Source organism: Ciona robusta, chromosome 9 (assembly GCF_009617815.1).
Source record: "Ciona robusta chromosome 9, ASM961781v2".
Classification (NCBI taxonomy): Eukaryota; Metazoa; Chordata; class Ascidiacea; order Phlebobranchia; family Cionidae; genus Ciona; species Ciona robusta.
Window position 1 is genome coordinate 3,966,085 of NC_143243.1, and position 21,814 is coordinate 3,987,898.

At 41.2% G+C, this 21,814-nt stretch overlaps 4 protein-coding genes and 6 non-coding genes across 18 annotated transcripts; 1 reads left to right on the forward strand and 9 right to left on the reverse strand.

Annotated features, from left to right (window-relative positions):
* Positions 1 to 207: 207 nt before the first annotated feature.
* Positions 208 to 280, reverse strand: Trnar-ucg (transfer RNA arginine (anticodon UCG)). The gene has a single exon. It is a non-coding gene; the product is annotated as a tRNA-Arg (tRNA).
* Positions 281 to 832: 552 nt separating this feature from the next.
* Trnar-ucg (transfer RNA arginine (anticodon UCG)) lies at positions 833 to 905 on the reverse strand. Its single transcript has one exon. It is a non-coding gene; the product is annotated as a tRNA-Arg (tRNA).
* A 552-nt stretch (positions 906 to 1,457) lies between these two features.
* Trnar-ucg (transfer RNA arginine (anticodon UCG)) lies at positions 1,458 to 1,530 on the reverse strand. The gene has a single exon. It is a non-coding gene; the product is annotated as a tRNA-Arg (tRNA).
* Positions 1,531 to 1,756: 226 nt separating this feature from the next.
* On the forward strand, positions 1,757 to 1,828 carry Trnac-gca (transfer RNA cysteine (anticodon GCA)). The gene has a single exon. It is a non-coding gene; the product is annotated as a tRNA-Cys (tRNA).
* A 272-nt stretch (positions 1,829 to 2,100) lies between these two features.
* Positions 2,101 to 2,172, reverse strand: Trnac-gca (transfer RNA cysteine (anticodon GCA)). The gene has a single exon. It is a non-coding gene; the product is annotated as a tRNA-Cys (tRNA).
* An 817-nt stretch (positions 2,173 to 2,989) lies between these two features.
* On the reverse strand, positions 2,990 to 3,061 carry Trnac-gca (transfer RNA cysteine (anticodon GCA)). The gene has a single exon. It is a non-coding gene; the product is annotated as a tRNA-Cys (tRNA).
* Positions 3,062 to 3,988: 927 nt separating this feature from the next.
* Positions 3,989 to 4,609, reverse strand: LOC149731083 (uncharacterized). Its single transcript, XM_089885533.1, has one exon. It carries the CDS (start codon positions 4,607 to 4,609, stop codon positions 3,989 to 3,991), a length of 621 nt encoding a protein of 206 aa, XP_089741659.1.
* Positions 4,610 to 9,063: 4,454 nt separating this feature from the next.
* On the reverse strand, positions 9,064 to 14,807 carry LOC149731084 (uncharacterized). Its single transcript, XM_089885534.1, has 3 exons — positions 14,717 to 14,807; positions 13,971 to 14,638; positions 9,064 to 11,082 (listed from the first exon to the last, which is right to left on the reverse strand). The coding sequence occupies exons 1-3, from the start codon at positions 14,805 to 14,807 to the stop codon at positions 11,056 to 11,058; spliced, it is 786 nt and encodes a 261-aa protein (XP_089741660.1). The 3' UTR covers positions 9,064 to 11,055.
* On the reverse strand, positions 14,716 to 21,263 carry LOC149731085 (uncharacterized). 9 transcript variants are annotated; one of them, XM_089885311.1, is made up of 4 exons: positions 21,092 to 21,263; positions 17,473 to 21,017; positions 17,013 to 17,168; positions 14,716 to 16,707 (listed from the first exon to the last, which is right to left on the reverse strand). In XM_089885311.1, the coding sequence occupies exons 2-3, from the start codon at positions 20,855 to 20,857 to the stop codon at positions 17,137 to 17,139; spliced, it is 3,417 nt and encodes a 1,138-aa protein (XP_089741437.1). In that variant the 5' UTR covers positions 20,858 to 21,017; positions 21,092 to 21,263; the 3' UTR covers positions 14,716 to 16,707; positions 17,013 to 17,136. The 9 variants fall into 9 exon arrangements, with proteins under 9 accessions (XP_089741437.1, XP_089741435.1, XP_089741434.1 ...); XM_089885309.1 differs by having other exon boundaries at positions 14,716 to 16,714; XM_089885308.1 differs by having other exon boundaries at positions 14,716 to 16,399; positions 16,533 to 16,714; positions 17,013 to 21,017.
* On the reverse strand, positions 15,474 to 16,916 carry LOC149731086 (uncharacterized). The gene has a single exon (XM_089885535.1). It carries the CDS (start codon positions 16,914 to 16,916, stop codon positions 15,474 to 15,476), a length of 1,443 nt encoding a protein of 480 aa, XP_089741661.1.
* Positions 21,264 to 21,814: the final 551 nt, after the last annotated feature.

Here is a 21,814-nt window from a genome sequence, read left to right on the forward strand (position 1 = left end):
CTAGAATTCGCTTTCTATCTAACCCAATTTCGTTGGATTTGAATTAATTTGTATGGTATTACCATGATCAAGAGATTTGTTTTTTTTGTTTAAAATATATATCCACTTTTCTTATTCGTATAGTTGTACATTTAATGAACCAGTATTGAACAGAGAACGACTTGAGTACTCAATCTTCTGATTGGGCAATCCTAAATAAAACAAAAATGACCACAGAGGGACTCGAACCCTCAATCTTCTGATTCGAAGTCAGACGCCTTATTCATTGGGCCATGCGGCCATTGCATTAAAACACTGAAGTCCTTTTTCTATCTAGCCCAGTTGCTTTGGAGTTGAATTCATTTTTATCATACATACATTTGTTATTTTTGTTTAAAATGTATGGTATTAACATTTTCTAGACACTTAAGTTTCTTTTGTTTAAAATTATGTATCCACCTCTCTTATTCGTATAGTTGTACATTAAATCAAATAGAATTGACCACTGAGAATCTCAAGCACTCAATATTCTGATTTGACGAACTTAAGGAAAAAAATGACCACAGAGGACTCAATTGCTCAATCTTCTGAATCGCAGTCGGATGCATTATCCATTGGGCCATTCGGGCATAGTAATATAATTTACAGTTCGCTTTCTATCCAAACCTAATTTCGTTGAATTTGAATTAGTTTGTATCGTATTAACATGATCAAGAGATTTGTTTTTTTTTTTGTTTAAAATATATATCCACTTTTCTTATTCGTATAGTTGTACATTAAATGATCCAGTATTGAACAGAGAGGGACTTGAGTACTCAATCTTCTGATTGGACAATTCTAAATAAAACAAAATTGACCACAGAGGGACTCGAACCCTCAATCTTCTGATTCGAAGTCAGACGCCTTATCCACTGGGCCATGCGGCCATTGCATTTAAACACTGAAGTCCTCTTTCTATCTAGCCCAATTGCTTTGGAGTTGAATTCATTTTTATCATACATACATTTGTTATTTTTGTTTAAAATGTATGGTATTAACAATATCTAGACACTTAAGTTTCTTTTGTTTAAAATTATGTATCCACCTTTCTTATTCGTATAGTTGTACATTAAATCAAATAGAATTGACCACAGAGAATCTCAAGCACTTAATATTCTGATTTGACGATTCTTAAGGAAAAAAATGACCACAGAGGACTCAATTGCTCAATCTTCTGAATCGCAGTCGGATGCATTATCCATTGGGCCATATGGGCATAGTAATATAATTTACAGTTCGCTTTCTATCTAAGCCTAATTTCGTTGGATTTAAATTAATTTGTATGGTATTACCATGATCAAGAGATTTGTTTTTTTTTTGTTTAAAATATATATCTACTTTTCTTATTCGTATAGTTGTACATTAAATGAACCAGTATTGAACAGAGAGGGACTTGAGTACTCAATCTTCTGATTGGACAATTCTAAATAAAACAAAATTGACCACAGAGGGACTCGAACCCTCAATCTTCTGATTCGAAGTCAGACGCCTTATCCATTGGGCCATGCGGCCATGGCGCTGCAACTCTACAGTTCGCTTTCTATCCAACCCAATTCTGTTGGATTTGAATTAATTTATATCGTAATAACATTATCTAGACACTTGTTTGTTTTTTTGAAATTATATCAATTGCTCAATCTTCTGAATCGCAGTCGGACGCCTTATCCATTGGGCACTAGTAATGTAATTTACAGTTCGGTAAGTTATTGTATATATGTCTGTATACCTTGCAATGTGTGGGGATATAACTCAGTGGTAGAGCATTCGACTGCAGATCGAGAGGTCCCTGGTTCAAATCCGGGTGTCCCCTTTATTATTGTCCATTTATTATATCCAACATTTACTTCGAACGTTTTCGATTCGCATAACGTACTGGTGCAAAGTTTTAAACAACTGATTACTCGGTTTGAAAGTATGATTACCTTTATTTTTCTGTACAAATTTAAGCGTTGGCGAACTTAAAACCGAAATCCATTGGGCCACGCACACGCACGAATGCACCGCAGGTAGGTTACTATACCATACGCAACAGAAGTGCAAAGGATTTGAATATTAGTTACCTTTTTAAATGGACAATAATAAAGGGGACATCCGGATTTGAACCAGGGACCTCTCGATCTGCAGTCGAATGCTCTACCACTGAGTTATATCCCCACACATTGCAAGGTATAAATATATATCCACTTTTCTTATTCGTATAGTTGTACATTAAATGAACCAGTATTGAACAGAGAGGGACTTGAGTACTCAATCTTCTGATTGGACAATTCTAAATAAAAGAAAATTGGTCGCATGGCGCAATGGATAAGCCGTCTGACTGCGAATCAGAAGATTGATAGTTCGGGTAAGATTGATAGTTCACATTGTATTAAAAAGGTAACTAATATTCAAATCCTTTGCACTTCTGTTTCGTATAGTATAGTGACCTATCTGCGGTGCATTCGTGCGTGGCCCACTGGATTTTGGATTTAAGTTCGCTAAATTTTTTTTTTTTACAGAAAAAATTTGTACAGAAATTTGTACAGAAAAATAATGGTAATTACACTTTCAAAGCGAGTAATCAGTTGTTTAAAATTTTCACTAGTACGTTATGCGAATCGAAAACGTTCAAAGTAAACTTTGGATATAATAAATAGAAAATATTCAAGGGGACACCCGGATTTGAACCTGGGACCTGCTCTACCACTAAGCTATATCCCCACACGCAGCAAGGTATACAGACATATGAAAAATAAGTCTCCTATTTTAAAGTGTATATTTTATGCGGTATTATCTGCGGTGCATTCGTGCGTGTGCGTGGCCCAATGGATTTTGGTTTTAAGTTCCCCAACGCTTATTTTTGTACAGAAATAATAAAGGTAATCACACTTTCAAACCGAGTAATCAGTTGTTTAGAACTTTGCACTAGTACGTTATGCGAATCGAAAACGTTCGCAGTAAATTTTGAATATAATAAATGGACAATATTAAAAGGGGACACCCGGATTTGAACTCGGGACCTCTCGATCTGCAGTCGAATGCTCTACCACTGAGCTATATCCTCACAAGTAGCAAGGAATACAGATATATATACAATAACTTTCCTATTTTAAAGTGTATATTTCATGCGGTATTATATTTGCACTTTAGTTTTAATTCTAAAATTGTGTTTTTCGTCCAAAAACGAATCACCATTCCGAGCACAAATCAGAAATCCGAAATAAAACCGGTGACGTAGTCTCATAACTCAAATTATTTTATATTTTAACAAAGTGTTTCAATAGCTTTAAATGAAATTGTATGGACAGATCAGCTTCAAAGTCTGCAACGAAATGCGGACGAGGTACTAGTTTTACATAAAGTTACACAACCATATAAATACAAATCGTTTATTTAAATTAGCACTCTTACAATTTACACCAGTGCATTTCGTCAGCCGCATAGCCTAATGAATAAGGCGTCTGACATTGTGGCTGCGGCTCAAAGTTTTATTCAGCTGTGTTTAAAACAGATCCCCCACTCTCAAGAATTACGCGCTTCGTTCTGGCTTCAACTTATATTTTCCGAAGCATAATAGCGGTAACTAGAAAAATGAAATAAACCAGTATAAATAACGAGTAACAGATTAGCGAACACCAGAAATATACACACAAGATTACCTGCAATGAATTGGAGTGGCTAAAATAGGGATCTGCCTGCCGCCCCGTCACTCATAAAAAGGTCAAACTAAACGGTTACACGAGTGAACAAAACGGGAGAAAAAAGGCGACGTAACATAGAGTGAGTATAACAAACATAAACGAGAACAGTCGCACTATTTTATACCGTGCAGCTACATGGCTTCCCAAAATGCTTAACTTTACATACAATTGAAAAGATTACGCATTTTCTAACTCGTACGAACGTACTCAAAAAACACAACTAAAGTGGCTCCTCGTCGGGGAATTACCACAATTTAAACGAAGTGAATAAATAACTCAAAATACTTAATTTAGGTGGAGGTATTTACTCCTTCTGATATAAGCAAAATAAGTTTTTGAACGGGCCGAACAACGACTGATGCCGACTTCATTCTTTTTCCATCTTTGTCCAGCAAATCATTGCTGACGAGAACTCGAACCGACCGAACCAGGTTATCACTTCCTGGGAACGTGTCTAGTATCCTTCCCATCTTCCACTTGTTACGAGTAACATTTTCTTCCATGACCAGTACGATATCCCCTTCCATCAAGTTCGTAGATTTAGTTGGCCATTTCGTTCTTTTCTGCAGGGTAAGGATGTATTCTTTCCTCCATCTCTTCCAGAACTCGTTCGCCAAATGTTGAACCCGTCTCCATCGCGCTTTCACGTACATGTCTGCTTTCTGAAAGATGCCTAGAGGTGGCATGAGTACCTGGGTTTTAAATGTCAATAAATGGTTCGGGGTTAGTGGTTCGGGTGCTCCTTCTTCGTTCAATAGGTCTGTTGTCAACGGTCTACAGTTCACGATGTTTTCTACCTCGACCATTATCGTTCGCAATCCTTCGTCATCGAGTTGCGTAGAATTATGTTGTAGTACACTTTGTAGAGCATTTCGCACCGTGCGGATTTGACGCTCCCATACACCACCCATGTTGCTAGTGTTACGTGTTTGAGGTGTTTGGTCCGGGACGTTGCCCTAACGGCCAATCGCGGGGCCTGCCTGTCGTAGTCTGCTCTAAACTGAAACAACTATATAAAATCGTATACCGTTTTAATAAAAGCAAACATAAAAACAGAAGTTCTAAAATGTAAAAGTGGCAATGACCGATAAACAAGTTAGCGTACACAGGTACAATGTAACTACTAACAACAACCGTATTTTGCAAAACGACTCAAATGACACTTCGCACAATATTTAAGACAATTACACAACCTTTCAACAACACGATACAACGAGAACTAACCCAACAAGCGAATAGAAACGAGAAATAGAAAACGCGCAAATCACTTCAATCAGCCCAACGGCACAGAAACGCCGTGACTTAAACGTGTGAAAAATCAAAGAAACCAAGCGTGACAACAGTGAACAAAAGTGAAACAGTGATAAGGAAAACCAATAAAAATAGACAATGAAATCGACAATTTAAACATCGCACACAACAAAGACTGAAATAATGCAAACCTAAAAGCACACACAACATAAAAGTAAATAAGCGTATGTGGGCTCAAAGCCCTCATACCCACAACGTAACACCCCCCTTACTACATTCGTCCTTCTCATGGAGGACACAAATTTCGACGTAATACTGAGGCCTTCGTCGATTGCGTTTTGGCCTTTCTCGCTGTAACTCGTGCAGTGTCAAATCATTTTGTGAAACATCATTTCGTGTGTGTGTCGTTTCTTCTGGTTCTTTTCTCGTCGACTCCCCGCTCGCCTCGTCCTCGGTGTTCGTACTTTCATCCGCTTCTTTGCTCGCAGGGGAGCATTCTGCGTTCTCGTTATTGGTTGTATTATCGTTGTCGCGTCGTGGTGTTGCTGTTAAGTCGGGAGTATAAACAAACCCGCATACGGGTTGTTGCGACACCTGTTGTTCGCTGGGGTTATTCAGCGCTTCGATTGTATCTTCTGGCCACGTTGACCCCTCTGCGGCCGACTTCAAGCGGTTGTAGTGGACCGTTTGTTTATTGCCGGCTTTGTCCTGAATAATATAATTAACCGGGCCTTTCTTTTCTAATACGCGATACGGTCCTTTGTAAGGAAATTGGAGTTTTTTACATTTACCTGTCGGTATTGCTGGGTTGGTCAGCCATACGATATCTCCGTTCTCAATGCATTTACCATGTGTCTTTTTATTGTACTGCTGTTCCATCCGGGTTCTTTGAACCTTCAATCTGTCTTGTGCGATTTCCTGTGCAAGTAGGAGTTGGTCTTGTAACCCACCAAGATGATTCAGTTGATTTGGTACATTTGACTTGATCAGTTCGGGACATATCAAATCAGTTGGTAATCGCAACGTTCTGCCTGTAAGAAGAAAATGTGGGGTAAAGCCTGTACTTTCGTGCTTACTACCATTGTATGATGCAACGACGGCAGATAGTGCTTCATCCCAATGCCTCTCATCTTTTTGGATATAATTTCTTAGCATCTTAATGATCGTTTGATTGTTGCGTTCCACTCCGCCGTTAGTTGCTGGGTGATATGCTGTACTTCTGGTTTTCTTACTTCCCATCAGTTCTATCAGTTCATGAAAGAGCTTACTTTCAAAGTTAGTACCTCTATCTAAATGGACGATTTCAGGCACACCATGCACCGTGAACCAACGGTGATACAACAAACTCGCGGTCTCTTTAGCAGTTTGTTGTGTGGGGGGCGGCCAATGTTGAAGTTGCGGGTTCGCGCTCCGAAGCCTCGCGACGACGCTGTTCCATCCTGCCCCGACGCACACGCTATCCGACTCCGCACACCGATGTATGACACTTGTACGGCACATCTCAGTTTATTGTACGGTGAAAGTGCGACATCGAGCTTAGAGACAAAGTGAGAACAGCAGGGTATTGCAAGCCCCGTACTGCCTCACAGAACAGGAAAGTGAAGGTTTATATAACGAAAAACACGTGTAGCAAAACAATAAAACGCGTCATTGGCATGTGGCAATTGCCTCGCCTGGCATACACACAACTGGGTAATTGTTTTATTATCACGATTAGAATGACGGGAAAGTAGATGTTACGAAAGCAGCGAAACTGCATTCTATTCCTGTCATGCTTTTGTTATCGCTATACAACGTTGCTTTATATTCAATCTTTATGCATTAGTGTTAAATTTAGCTATCTTTATATCATTAAATCTGTGCTAGAGCACAATCAACCGCTACAAATACGCCCACACCACACAGAATGGTTTCATATACGTCCGCAATCGCGAGTATTGTTCATTTGTTCCTCATCTTGAAATTGTTTTGTCGCTACTTGACAGGTTCACGACGGTAGACTTGTTGCAAGATTCGCAACTTCTTGTGTTGAGCAGACTAGACTAGGCATCGATGAGGACATTTGATCAAATTTCGCTCACGCTTTCGTAGTGTCGTGCAGGGTATCAGTAGAGTATCAGTACTCGAGCGGCAGATTATCTGAAAAACAAATTGGAGAGAAAGTACTAATGCCATAGAGATTGAATATATAAATACAATAACGAACGGATAAGATAGGTGGAGATGAAACTGGGATATAAACGACAAATGGCTTCTGCAGTAACAACCGAACAATTTACTGTAAGGTAGTGGGTCAGGTATAGGCATCTGAATCCCTGTGAGTGTGCTAACTCACAATATGCATATAAATATAAGACCAAAGAAGAAATAGACATTCGGGCCATAACATTAATGAAACCCTGCGAGTGTATCAACTCACAATAAGCCTAAAAAATAGGTTAAGATGGCATTTTGCCATCACTCGTTGGGGGAAAACATTATTTTACCCATCGCAACGGTTATGCTTGTTGGGGTCTTAGTCAGACTCACTTCAACAGTAATAAAGTATATAATATTCGGGCCACATAGACTTGTGAAACCCTGTGAGTGGTCAGCTCACAATATGCATAAAGTACATAAACAGAAAAAGATTCACCGTTGACTGCAGTTGCCATCGGAAGGATTGTGTCCAGCGGTTCACCAATTGTGGGGGGCGGCCAATGTTGAAGTTGCGGGTTCGCGCTCCGAAGCCTCGCGACGACGCTGTTCCATCCTGCCCCGACGCACACGCTATCCGACTCCGCACACCGATGTATGACACTTGTACGGCACATCTCAGTTTATTGTACGGTGAAAGTGCGACATCGAGCTTAGAGACAAAGTGAGAACAGCAGGGTATTGCAAGCCCCGTACTGCCTCACAGTACAGGAAAGTGAAAGGTTTATATAACGAAAAACACGTGTAGCGAAACAATAAAACGCGTCATTGGCATGTGGCAATTGCCTCGCCTGGCATACACACAACTGGGTAATTGTTTTATTATCACGATTAGAATGACGGGAAAGTAGATGTTACGAAAGCAGCGAAACTGCATTCTATTCCTGTCATGCTTTTGTTATCGCTATACAACGTTGCTTTATATTCAATCTTTATGCATTAGTGTTAAATTTAGCTATCTTTATATCATTAAATCTGTGCTAGAGCACAATCAACCGGTACAAATACGCCCACACCACACAGAATGGTTTCATATACGTCCGCAATCGCGAGTATTGTTCATTTGTTCCTCATCTTGAAATTGTTTTGTCGCTACTTGACAGGTTCACGACGGTAGACTTGTTGCAAGATTCGCAACTTCTTGTGTTGAGCAGACTAGACTAGGCATCGATGAGGACATTTGATCAAATTTCGCTCACGCTTTCGTAGTGTCGTGCAGGGTATCAGTAGAGTATCAGTACTCGAGCAGCAGATTGTCTGAAAAACAAATTGGAGAGAAAGTACTAATGCCATAGAGATTGAATATATAAATACAATAACGAACGGATAAGATAGGTGGAGATGAAACTGGGATATAAACGACAAATGGCTTCTGCAGTAACAACCGAACAATTTACTGTAAGGTAGTGGGTCAGGTATAGGCATCTGAATCCCTGTGAGTGTGCTAACTCCCAATATGCATATAAATATAAGACCAAAGAAGAAATAGACATTCGGGCCATAACATTAATGAAACCCTGCGAGTGTATCAACTCACAATAAGCCTAAAAAATAGGTTAAGATGGCATTTTGCCATCACTCGTTGGGGGAAAACATTATTTTACCCATCGCAACGGTTATGCTTGTTGGGGTCTTAGTCAGACTCACTTCAACAGTAATAAAGTATATAATATTCGGGCCACATAGACTTGTGAAACCCTGTGAGTGGTCAGCTCACAATATGCATAAAGTACATAAACAGAAAAAGATTCACCGTTGACTGCAGTTGCCATCGGAAGGATTGTGTCCAGCGGTTCACCAATTGTGGGGGGCGGCCAATGTTGAAGTTGCGGGTTCGCGCTCCGAAGCCTCGCGACGACGCTGTTCCATCCTGCCCCGACGCACACGCTATCCGACTCCGCACACCGATGTATGGCACTTGTACGGCACATCTCAGTTTATTGTACGGTGAAAGTGCGACATCGAGCTTAGAGACAAAGTGAGAACAGCAGGGTATTGCAAGCCCCGTACTGCCTCACAGTACAGGAAAGTGAAAGGTTTATATAACGAAAAACACGTGTAGCGAAACAATAAAACGCGTCATTGGCATGTGGCAATTGCCTCGCCTGGCATACACACAACTGGGTAATTGTTTTATTATCACGATTAGAATGACGGGAAAGTAGATGTTACGAAAGCAGCGAAACTGCATTCTATTCCTGTCATGCTTTTGTTATCGCTATACAACGTTGCTTTATATTCAATCTTTATGCATTAGTGTTAAATTTAGCTATCTTTATATCATTAAATCTGTGCTAGAGCACAATCAACCGCTACAAATACGCCCACACCACACAGAATGGTTTCATATACGTCCGCAATCGCGAGTATTGTTCATTTGTTCCTCATCTTGAAATTGTTTTGTCGCTACTTGACAGGTTCACGACGGTAGACTTGTTGCAAGATTCGCAACTTCTTGTGTTGAGCAGACTAGACTAGGCATCGATGAGGACATTTGATCAAATTTCGCTCACGCTTTCGCAGTGTCGTGCAGGGTATCAGTAGAGTATCAGTACTCGAGCAGCAGATTGTCTGAAAAACAAATTGGAGAGAAAGTACTAATGCCATAGAGATTGAATATTTAAATACAATAACGAGCGGGTAAGATAGGTAGAGATAAAACTGGGTTTTAAACGACAAATGGCTCCTGCAGTAACAAGCGAACAATTTACTGTAAGGTAGCGGTTCAGGTATAGGCAGCTGAATCCCTGTGAGTGTGCTAACTCACAATATGCATACAAATATAAGACCAAAGAAGAAATAGACATTCGGGCCATAACATTAATGAAACCCTGCGAGTGTATCAACTCACAATAAGTCTAAAAAATAGGTACAAGAGGGCATTTTGCCATCACTCGTTGGGGGAAATCATTATTTTACCCACCTCAACGGTTATGCTTGTTGGGGTCTTAGTCAGACTCACTTCAACAGTAATAAAGTATAAAGCACATATAACAACTCAACGGTTATGCTAGTTGGAGGTCTTTGTCGGACCCTGCTTCAACAGTAATAAAGTATATAGCACAACAACTCAACGGTTATGCTAGTTGGAGGTCTTGGTCGGACCCACGTCAACAGTAATAAATTATATAGTATTAGGGCCACATAGACTAGTGAAACCCTGTGAGTGGTCAGCTCACAATATGCATAAAGTACATAAACAGAAAAAGAATCACCGTTGACTGCAGTTGCCATCGGAAGGATTGTGTCCAGCGGTTCACCAATTGTGGGGGGCGGCCAATGTTGAAGTTGCGGGTTCGCGCTCCGAAGCCTCGCGACGACGCTGTTCCATCCTGCCCCGACGCACACGCTATCCGACTCCGCACACCGATGTATGACACTTGTACGGCACATCTCAGTTTATTGTACGGTGAAAGTGCGACATCGAGCTTAGAGACAAAGTGAGAACAGCAGGGTATTGCAAGCCCCGTACTGCCTCACAGTACAGGAAAGTGAAAGGTTTATATAACGAAAAACACGTGTAGCGAAACAATAAAACGCGTCATTGGCATGTGGCAATTGCCTCGCCTGGCATACACACAACTGGGTAATTGTTTTATTATCACGATTAGAATGACGGGAAAGTAGATGTTACGAAAGCAGCGAAACTGCATTCTATTCCTGTCATGCTTTTGTTATCGCTATACAACGTTGCTTTATATTCAATCTTTATGCATTAGTGTTAAATTTAGCTATCTTTATATCATTAAATCTGTGCTAGAGCACAATCAACCGCTACAGTTGCCGCATGGGCCATGCTCGAACGTACTTTGTGAAAACATCGCAAGCAACCAATATAAACTGATAGCCTGCTCTTGTGACCGGCAAAGGACCAAGTACATCAATTTCAATCCTTTGCATCGCTTTTAGTTCAGTGGATGGGACAAGCGGTGCTTGTATCGTTTTGTTAGGCTTTTTGTTCAATACGCACAATGACATTGTCTACAATACTTTTCAACATCTTCCTTCTGTCGTGGCCAATAAAACCTTTCCACAACTTTTCCAAGGGTTTTAGTGACGCCTAGATGACCACCCCCGTGAGCTGGGTCGTGAAGAGATTCAATGATCTCGTGCCTCAAGTTTTGAGGAACCGCTAATTTATATGTTAACGCACCTGGTATGCTATTGTTGTCAGCCTTGACGTACAGCAATCCATTTTCGCTTGTGAGTTTCGAGAATATCGCCCAGTAGTGTAGCGCCTCTTTTCCCAGTTTCTTCACTTTTCTATAGGTAGGTCGTAAACCACGGTCCAACCAGGGGAGAACGTGAGTGAGCTGATCGTCCAAACGTTGTGCGTTCTCTATCTCTGTAGTGGTTTTACCTAATGCAGAGGTTAAATGCAACTGACACACCTGTTCCATCTGTACGCCATCGTTGTCATTATTGCCACTGTCATTTTTTAACGGGTAAGGGAAGTCCTCGCCAACCTCCAGCCGACTTAAAGCATCCGCGTTGTTGTGCTTGCTTCCTGGTCTGTGTATTAAATCGAAATTAAACTGGGCGAGGTGTTCAACCCAGCGAGCACATTGTCCGTATAGATCACGCGATTGCCACAGCCAACGTAATGAAGCATGGTCTGTTCTCAGGGTAAAATGAGCGCCTGCAAGGTAACATTTAAACAGTTTGGTTGAAAATATAACTGCCAATAGTTCTTTGCGTGTTGTAGAATAATGTTTTTCGGCCTTCGTCAGGGTGCGGCTCCCATAGGCGACGACATGTTCTTTCCCGTCTACAACTTGACCCAGAACGCAACCGATCGCAGTGTCCGAGGCGTCTGTATCTAAAAAAATGTTTGGTAAAGTCGGGGTACTGCAGTACCGGTGCACAAGTCAATGCGTCTTTCAAGGAGGCGAATGCTTTCTGACAATCATCGGACCATTGGAATCTGCAACCTTTTTCGGTTAGTTTGTGCAGGGGTGATGCTTTTGCTGCGTAATCTTTAACGAATTTACGGTAATATGACGTAAGCCCTACAAATTGTCGTACTTGTTTGGTGTTCCTCGGAACAGGCCACGCCTTGACCGCCGCAACCTTTGCAGGATCACAACAAATCCCATCTTTTTAAACGATATGACCTAAGAACCCAACGCTTTCTCCAAACAGGTCACACTTCGTTGGTTTCAATGTAAGACCGGCCTTTTCGATCCGGCCAAGCACTTCATCTAAACGCTGAATATGTTCGTCAAATGTTCGTCCGTACACGATTATGTCGTCCAAGTAGGCCAAGGCACCATTCCATTCTATACCGTTCAAAACGATTCTCATCAAGTTTTGGAACGTTGCAGCTGAGTTGGACAGGCCCATTGGCATGACATTAAATTCGTATAATCCAACATGACTTGAAAATGCCGTCTTCTCTCGTGATTCGTGGTCCATTGGGATTTGCCAGTATCCTGATTTCAGATCTAGGGTTGAAAAATACACGGAACCAGACATTTCATCGAGACTGTCATCTACTCGTGGTATTGGATAGCTATTCTTTTTGGATACATCGTTTAATCGTCTGTAATCAACACAAAATCGCATCTCACCAGATTTCTTTTTCACCAGCACAATTGGACTGGACCATGGTGACGTAGAATGGCGAATCAAGTTCTGTTCTTTCATTTCGGTGATTATGTTTTCGATTTGTTGCCTTGCATGGTAGGAGGTACGTCGAGGAGGGAGACGTATCGGGTTGGCATCACCTGTGTCGATGTCGTGTTTCATAAGACTTGTCTGACCCAAATCGTTTGATGATGTAGAAAAGGCTCGTTCGTGACTTCGCAATAGGTTCCACACCTGATCTTTCTGATGTTGCTTCAGTTTATCACCTAGTTTTACACCATCTCTTATAGCCTCAAATTTAGCATTACTGGCGGATGATTTGCTAAGGGTGCATATACTGTGCTTTAACTTGCGGGTTGAATTAGATGCGGGGCCTGGAACGTTTAAGGCAACGCATGTTTCAGGCAGGTAACAATCACTTTTACCAAAGGCCGATAATGGTAAAGCAGCGGCAATTCGAACACCACTGGGTATGTTAATGTGGTCATCGGTAAAGTTAGCTATCCGTACGGGAACAATTCCGGATTTGGCAGTGACTATACAATTAGCAGTGAGCAAACTATACCTTGTACCAAAGTCTTCGTTACGTTCAACCAAAACAGGAAAATCTGGCCAACCGTCATTGTTGTGATGATGTTCCAGTGTACCATTAATGATGATTTCAGTCATGGATGGGAGATCTATTGATTCGGTAACGTAAACTTCTTGTCGTTCAGGGATAAAAGGTTTGCTCAAAAGAGGCACGGTGGATTCACCAACTGACATCAAGTTCGAGCTGTAACACAATTTACAGTGATTATTTTCTAAAAAATCAAGGCCCAGTATCATCTTATGAGCAATTTCTGGCGACACAAAAACTTCGACATTCGTTTTGAGTCCGCCCACTGAAAGTGGGATTCTGGTAACACCCAACATTGTCACTGATTCGTCGCTTGGACCTACAAAGCGCATATGACGCGGAACTGCGTCTAACTTTTTGTTTACAAATAAAGTATGCAGCACATCTGCTCGTAAAAGAGTAATTGTGGACCCAGAATCCACGAGAGCAGAAACTACAGTCCCGTTGACAACGACGTTAGCAAAGCGGTGAAGTTTTGCAGCTTTTAGGCAACTTACTTTTTCTATGCGTTCATTAGATACAGTTTCAGTGTTGCTCCGCGGGATATACGGAGGTCGCGAATGGATTTCTTTCCTAAAAAAGGCATTTTTACTTCGTACATTTGTATTTCTTATGTATACATCGTTAATTTTAATATCAGGTCTGCTTACTTGCCGAACATTATTGCAGAATCGACGTATATGTCCTAACTTTCCACATCCGTAACACTCACGGTTCCGATGCAACAAGTTCGCAGCATTAAGAGTTCGGTACGGCTCACGGGTTTGTGAATCCGGCCATTGTCGCTGTTGAATCTCAGGTTTATGTGACATCATACGTTGTAGACCTTCGATGCTTTGTTGTACTGCTTTTAAGCTTTCGGCGATTTGATTGGTGCTACCGACGTTCACCACGTCTGAGCCTCGAGCACGTAACGAGTCAACCGGCGCTACCTCTAGACTGCCTGTAGTATTCGTGTTAATTGCCAATTGAACAGCGGCCCAAAAATCTCGCGAGTAATCCAATTTACTTGGAATGGTTTTTGCAAAGTCACGATCCGCCAAGCCACAAGTGAATACCAAGTATGTGACTTCATTCCGTATTGCTGCTTCGTTATCAACGTCTGGATAAGCACGATCACCAAGACTTTTAACAGCAAAAGCAAACTCACGGGTGGTTTCTCTTGGTAACTGTCGCCGTTTCAACAGTTCTTCCCTTAACCGTTCCCGATGAACTTTGATGTTGTTCAAACCAAGTGCACGTTCTGTCAAAGTCTTATACGATAGATTGAATATGCAAGGATCTTTTCCTTAAAGTTGCCATCGTAAATCTTGACTGATAGCGGTGATAAACATGTGCCGTTTTACATCATCTGAAGCTTTGACACTTTCGCAATAGGAATCGAACAGTTTTATAAAATTTCCCAAATCACAATCAGGGGAAAACGTAGGTGGTGAAATAAAAACATTAAAAGCCATACTATTTTAACAATAGACGGTTAAAAACTGATCGAGTTCTCGTTGTAAGCAGACTACAGACGGCGGATGTAACGATTGCAACGTCCTGGCAGGATCGCCAAGTTTTTGTTACGTGTTTGAGGTGTTTGGTCCGGGACGTTGCCCTAACGGCCAATCGCGGGGCCTGCCTGTCGTAGTCTGCTCTAAACTGAAACAACTATATAAAATCGTATACCGTTTTAATAAAAGCAAACATAAAAACAGAAGTTCTAAAATGTAAAAGTGGCAATGACCGATAAACAAGTTAGCGTACACGCTAACAACAACCGTATTTTGCAAAACGACTCAAATGACACTTCGCACAATATTTAAGACAATTACACAACCTTTCAACAACACGATACAACGAGAACTAACCCAACAAGCGAATAGAAACGAGAAATAGAAAACGCGCAAATCACTTCAATCAGCCCAACGGCACAGAAACGCCGTGACTTAAACGTGTGAAAAATCAAAGAAACCAAGCGTGACAACAGTGAACAAAAGTGAAACAGTGATAAGGAAAACCAATAAAAATAGACAATGAAATCGACAATTTAAACATCGCACACAACAAAGACTGAAATAATGCAAACATAAAAGCACACACAACATAAAAGTAAATAAGCGTATGTGGGCTCAAAGCCCTCATACCCACAACGTAACACTAGCGTGAGGTGGATTGAACTGAAAATGAAAATAGTCACAATTTTTTTTAATTAAAAACTTTGAGATTGCTTCTTGATCCATATCGTTTAAACAGCTCCTCAACTCGTTGCAAGCTCCAACTAGATTTGTGCCGCAATCCGAGCGAAGTTGAAGAATTGGACCACGCCGACAGAGGAATCTGCGCAAAGCATTTAAAAATGAGCTCGTATCTAAGGAAATTGCGGTCTCAATGTGGATAGCTCGGGAGCATAAACACGTAAATAAAACACCATAACGTTTCAGTGTAGAACGTCTCTCCTTGATGAGGAATGGATCAAAGTAATCTACAGCGCTGTAAACAAAGGGTGCTGTCGGTGTCATTCTGTCCGAGGGAAGATCGCCCATTTTCTGCGTGGCTGGTGTCCTGCGAATTTTTCTACAAATAACACATTTAGTGATGTAGTGAGATATACATGAAGAACTTCCGATAATCCACCATCCATTTTGCCTGATATGATTTTGAGTCATCCCGCGGCCCATGTGGTTAATGTCTATCAACGATGTTACGTGCGATTTTTGAGGAAGAATTTTAGGATGCTTCATTTCATACTTCAGAGACGAACGCCGAAGTCTACCACCAATTCGAAGAATCCCGTCTTCGTCCAAGAACGGATCCAACCTATATAATGAACTCGTTTTTCTTACATACCTTGAACGTGGGAAGGGCTCAGTCATATCATCTTTTCTTCCCACTTTTGAAATGGATGCAATCTCGGCAGAAAAATGTTCGCGCTGCAAATTCCGCATGATTAAATTTTCTGCCCTTTTTAACAAGTCCACGTTGACGTTTGGGATGGGTTGAGTTTTCCGCAAAATTCCAATGTACACCATACAGTTAGCAACCGCTCTTTTTGTCCGAAACCAATCTGAAAAATACTCCAATCTAGATAGTTCAAAGTTATTTGGCTCCAATTTTCGTTCGATTGAATAAAAGGAGGTTGCTTTTCGCATTTCTGACTTGATATGGAGTTCTAGTTCAATGTTAGTACGGTATTTAACCTCGTTGCTGTAAACTATTTCTTTCTGCCATAAGAATGAGGGTCCGCTCATCCACATCGAATCGGAAGTTAGTTGAGAAGGACGCATTCCTCTGCTAGCTAGATCACTAGGGTCCTCTCTTCCGTTCACATAAAACCAGGATTTTGGGTGGGTCACGTCCCGAATCTGCTGAACTCTGTTAGCTACAAAGATGTTAAACCGCTTTGCGTCATTGTTAATATAGCCCAATACAATTTTACTGTCTACCCAGAAAATGTCGGAGTAGTTACTGTAGTGCAGATTGCGTTTTAGGTAAGCACTGACTCTTGCTGAAACGACAGCTGCAGTCAATTCCAGACGAGGAATTGTCATCTGTTTTAGAGGTGCTACTCGTGATTTACCCATTATAAAAGAACAATGTACTTTACCGCAGTCGTCTATCAAACGTAAATACGAGCACTGCTCGTATCCGTCAAAACTCGCGTCTGAAAAATGGTGTACCTCTATTGTTTTCACTGTTCCGAAATCTTTTGGGTGAAAGCATCGCTTAATCTCTAGCTGTTCCACTTGAGCGATCTCGTTTTTCCATCGGTCCCATCTGATACGAAGGTGATCTGGTATTGGATCATCCCAATCCGCTTTGTCTTTGCACAATTCCTGTAATATCTTTTTCCCATTAAAACAACTGGAGAAAAAAAAGAAAGTGGATCGTATATTGAACAAACAGTGGAAAGAATGTTTCTTCTTGTAGGGGGCTTATCGTTTAGCTCGATTTTAAACCTAAACGCATCGTTTTCTATACACCAAGAAACACCGAGTGCTCTCTCTAACGGCAAATGATCTTGAGTGACGTCTAAGTTAATAAACGAGGCACAGCGCTCATCAGAAGACACACTTTTTAAAACTTTTCGATTATTGCTGATGATTTTGTGGAGCTGCAAACCAGCTTTCTCACAAATACCTTTAGCTTGGTGTATGACATCAATTGCTTCCTCAGGAGTTGCTACAGATAAGAGACCGTCATCTACATAAAAATTATCGCGAATAAAGTTCGCCGCTTTACTTCCAAATTCTTCTTCCCCATCATCGGCTGCTCGTTTAAGTCCAAAATTGGCGATCCCTGGCGAGCTTACAGCACCAAACAAATGTACCTTCATTCGATATTCCACTATAGGTTTTTGCATATCGCCATCTTTCCACCACAAGAATCTCAGAAGATCTCGATCTATTCGTTTTACGTAGAACTGGTGGAACATGGATTTTATATCCGTCATCACGGCCACATTCTTTTTTCTGAAACGAATAATAACGCCCATTAAGTTGTTAAGCAAGTCTGGACCCTGTAACAAGTTACTATTTAGTGATGTTCCTTGATATTCGGCTGAACAATCAAACACAACTCTTATCTTTCCGGGTTTCTTTGGGTGATATATTCCTGTATGTGGTACATAGTTCACCATTGCAATAGACTCCGAGTCGTCGGTCGCCTCCTCAGCACACTCCAGAATTACATCTTTCATGAAAATTTTGTAATCGTTGTAGTACGAAGAACAGCGTTGAAACCTGCGCTTAAGTTGCGACAGTCGTTTAATGGCAAGGCCTTTATTGTTAGGCAATCGAACCTCTCTAGATTTTAATGGCAATGGCATTTCATAATGTCCATCTGAACGCTGTTCTATGTTCCTCGTAATTATATCGATGAACTTTCGATCGTCGATTGACATCGTTTCAAGCGAATTATCTTCTAAAAAATCTCTTTCCAGGCTTTGTCTAATTGTATTGGGATTAAGAATTTCCTTAGTGCTCACTTTCCTTACAATATGTGTCCGATTTACGCTTTGGTGCATAAAGCATCTATGGACCACCGCTTTATTTTCTTGGATCACGTGATCTTTACAAACCGTTCCGACGATACCCCACCCTAGAATTGATCGTTGAGCATATGGCTCGTCTTCTCCGCCAGAAACTACGTCCCGAGGTTTTATAGCGCTTGGTATGTTGCTACCAATTAAAAGCCCGATTTCAATCCCCGGTTGGAAAGGAATCAGCTCACCTGCAATTTTTCGCAAATGTTCCCATTGTAGAGCTGTTTCACGGCGTGGTATCTGGCTTGGGTTGGCGGGTATCTCTGGTCTCGTAAAAACTGAAGGAATTGCGATGCTGATTGATCGATCGTACCTCATCACTTCCAAGTCTCGTACACGACAACTGATTATGGGTGCGTTTCCTTTATACATGGTGGACAGACTCAGATGGGTTTTTGTCCCCAACGCTCCCAGTTGCATCTGCAGGCTCTCAGATATAAATGATTTATTAGATTGGTCGTCTAGGATACAATATGTTAGAACTTCTTTTTGGGACGCGTTACCGTTTCGTACCCACACAGGAACAATCATCGCATTATCGCAACATGGCTCATTGCCTATCATTTCACAAACTTGCGAACAAAGGTTACTGACTGATGACCCTGGGTTTCGATATATATGAAGTGCGGTAAGATGTTTCTTTCCACATTGTCTGCACTCCACTCTTTGCGGGCAAAACCGGGCAATATGATCATCACTTATACCGCAACTATAACAGAGTCGTTCATGACGTAGGAACTCTATTTTGTTTGATCGCGTCAACTTATCAAACTCCCTACAGTCATCTATGTGGTGTTTGGATTTACAGTATCGACATAGAAATTGGTGTTTAAGAGATATTTTAAGGCGTCGTTGATCGTTTTGCATGTCATTGGTACGCACCTGAAAACATTTTGCGTTGCTCGTTTTGTCGTATGACCTGGGTCGGTTGGGCTTTTCGTGTCCGCAAACAATATCTTGCAGTTCGGGTATATTTTCACGCTCAGCTTGTTCGTGAATAAAGGACACAAGGTATTCGAAAGGGGGATAATCATCGTACTTAGACTCAGTTTTATACTGCCGAAGGTATTCTCGCCATTGTCTAATTATTTGAGAAGGCAGCCGAGCAAGAACTTTGTTACTTTCTTGCGGGAAATCGAGTATTTTAAGATTGTATATCTTCTGTTTGGCGGCAACGACTTGCGTTAGGAAATCGGAATATTTACGAATGCCAACGGGATCGTTTGCCCTGATTGTGGGCCACCGACTGAGTTTATCCGTAAAAGCTTTACTAACGATACTATCGTTTCCATACCTCTGTTTCAAACGCTGCTTGGTTTCTTCATATGCGTCTTCTGTTTGCAAGAGCAGAAATCCTTCCACCAAACACTTCGGTTCTCCGGATAGATGTTGACCCAACAGGTTTAGCTTTTCGGCAATGGAACTTGATTTTGACTCCACGAGTGCATTGAACGCCGTCTCCCAAGCTGGGTACTTTAACGCATCACCGAAAAATACATCGATTTTAACTTTTGGAAGTCTGTAACTCTGTTGGATAGAATGATTGTTATTTGAAGTTGAGGGCATCGACTTAATATAATTAGGTACGGAAGGGGTGAATAATTGTCTAATATTACTACCAACTGCCGCCTTGGAGGCAGGTATAAATGAGGCGGCGTCAACACGAAAGCTTGGTCGGGGACTGGCAAATGTACTTCTTTCCTTTGGTTGGGTCGCGTTCGCAAAATACCGATCCAACTTTTCTGTTGGTTGCTCAACAGCAACGCTTTTCGTGGCCTCATTATAATCGACGTCGGTCACGCCGTAAGGATTTTCGCTCAGGGCGGCGTTTAAACAAGCGTCTGCACGTGCGCCGTGTGTCGCAATCGACTTGTTGAGTTCGAGAACCCTTCGAGCGTGCTCGTTTTCTAGCTTAGAAACTCTAAGATTCTGAGATTCTTTGATATAATTAAGCTCTTCTCGTAGGGCTGCAATCTCTTCCTGATGCTTGTATCGTTCCTTCTTCAGTTTGGAATCTAAACCAACAGATGATAATTTAGAGACACTTGAACGATTTGACGACAACACTTGTGTAATTTGCTTGATGGCGTCTCTAGCATTTTCCGACAATTTAGAGACGGTTTCATTTACTTTGACTTTAGTACTCTGTATTCGTTCGTGCTGGTCTTTAAAACGTGCGTCCGCAAGTAGAGCTACAGTTAGGCTTTCAAATTTGCGTCTTTCGTCAAACAAGCACGACATTCTTCTTCGTATACAATGCTTGTCGTTTGTCATAACAAGAAGCTCTTCCACCTCTGAACACAATGCAACTAAAAGTTGTTCAGAGTTCGCTAAATCATACCTTAGTGATTTAACTTCATCTGCTTCGCAGCGAACATCTTTTCGACGCTGCGTGATGTGTTGTTCGTCAATAAGAAATGTTTCATCATGATCTTTAGGGCGGGTAGCGGAAACATCGACGAGTTTACTTGCTTCACTCATGTTCACAATATCGGAACGGCAGTTGTTGAAGTTAGTTGCAGTTACTGTGGCTGCGGCTGAAAGTTTTATTCAGCTGTGTTTAAAACAGATCCCCCACTCTCAAGAATTACGCGCTTCGTTCTGGCTTCAACTTATATTTTCCGAAGCATAATAGCGGTAACTAGAAAAATGAAATAAACCAGTATAAATAACGAGTAACAGATTAGCGAACACCAGAAATACACACAAGATTACCTGCAATGAATTGGAGTGGCTAAAATAGGGATCTGCCTGCCGTCCCGTCACTCATAAAAAGGTCAAACTAAACGGTTACACGAGTGAACAAAACGGGAGAAAAAAGGCGACGTAACATAGAGTGAGTATAACAAACATAAACGAGAACAGCGCCACCATTTTATACCGTGCAGCTACAGATATCGAATCTGAAGACTGAGGGTTCGAGACCTTCGGTGGTCAATAAGTATTTGTTCAATGTACAACTACATGAAAAAAAAGTGGAAAAGCATTTTAAACAAAAATAACAAATGTATGCATTTAAAAAATGAATTCAACTTCAAAGCAATTGGGCTAGATAGAAAGCGGACTTCAGTGTTTTATAGCAATGGCCGCATGGCCAATGGATAAGGCGTCTGACTACGAATCAGAAGATTGATGGTTCGGGTTCCTGTGTTGGTCATTGTTGTTGTTTAACATACAATTCTAATTTTAAACCACATTGTATTAAAAAGGTAACTAATATTCAAATCACCTGCACTTCTGTTGCGTATAGTATAGTGACCTACCTGCGGTGCATTCGTGCGAGTGCGTGGCCCAATGGATTTTGGCTTTAAGTTCGCTAACGCTTAAATTTGTACAGAAAAATAAAGGTAATCATACTTTAAAACCGAGTAATCAGTTGTTTAAAACTTTGCACTAGTACGTTATGCGAATCGAAAATGTTCGAAGTAAATGTTGGAT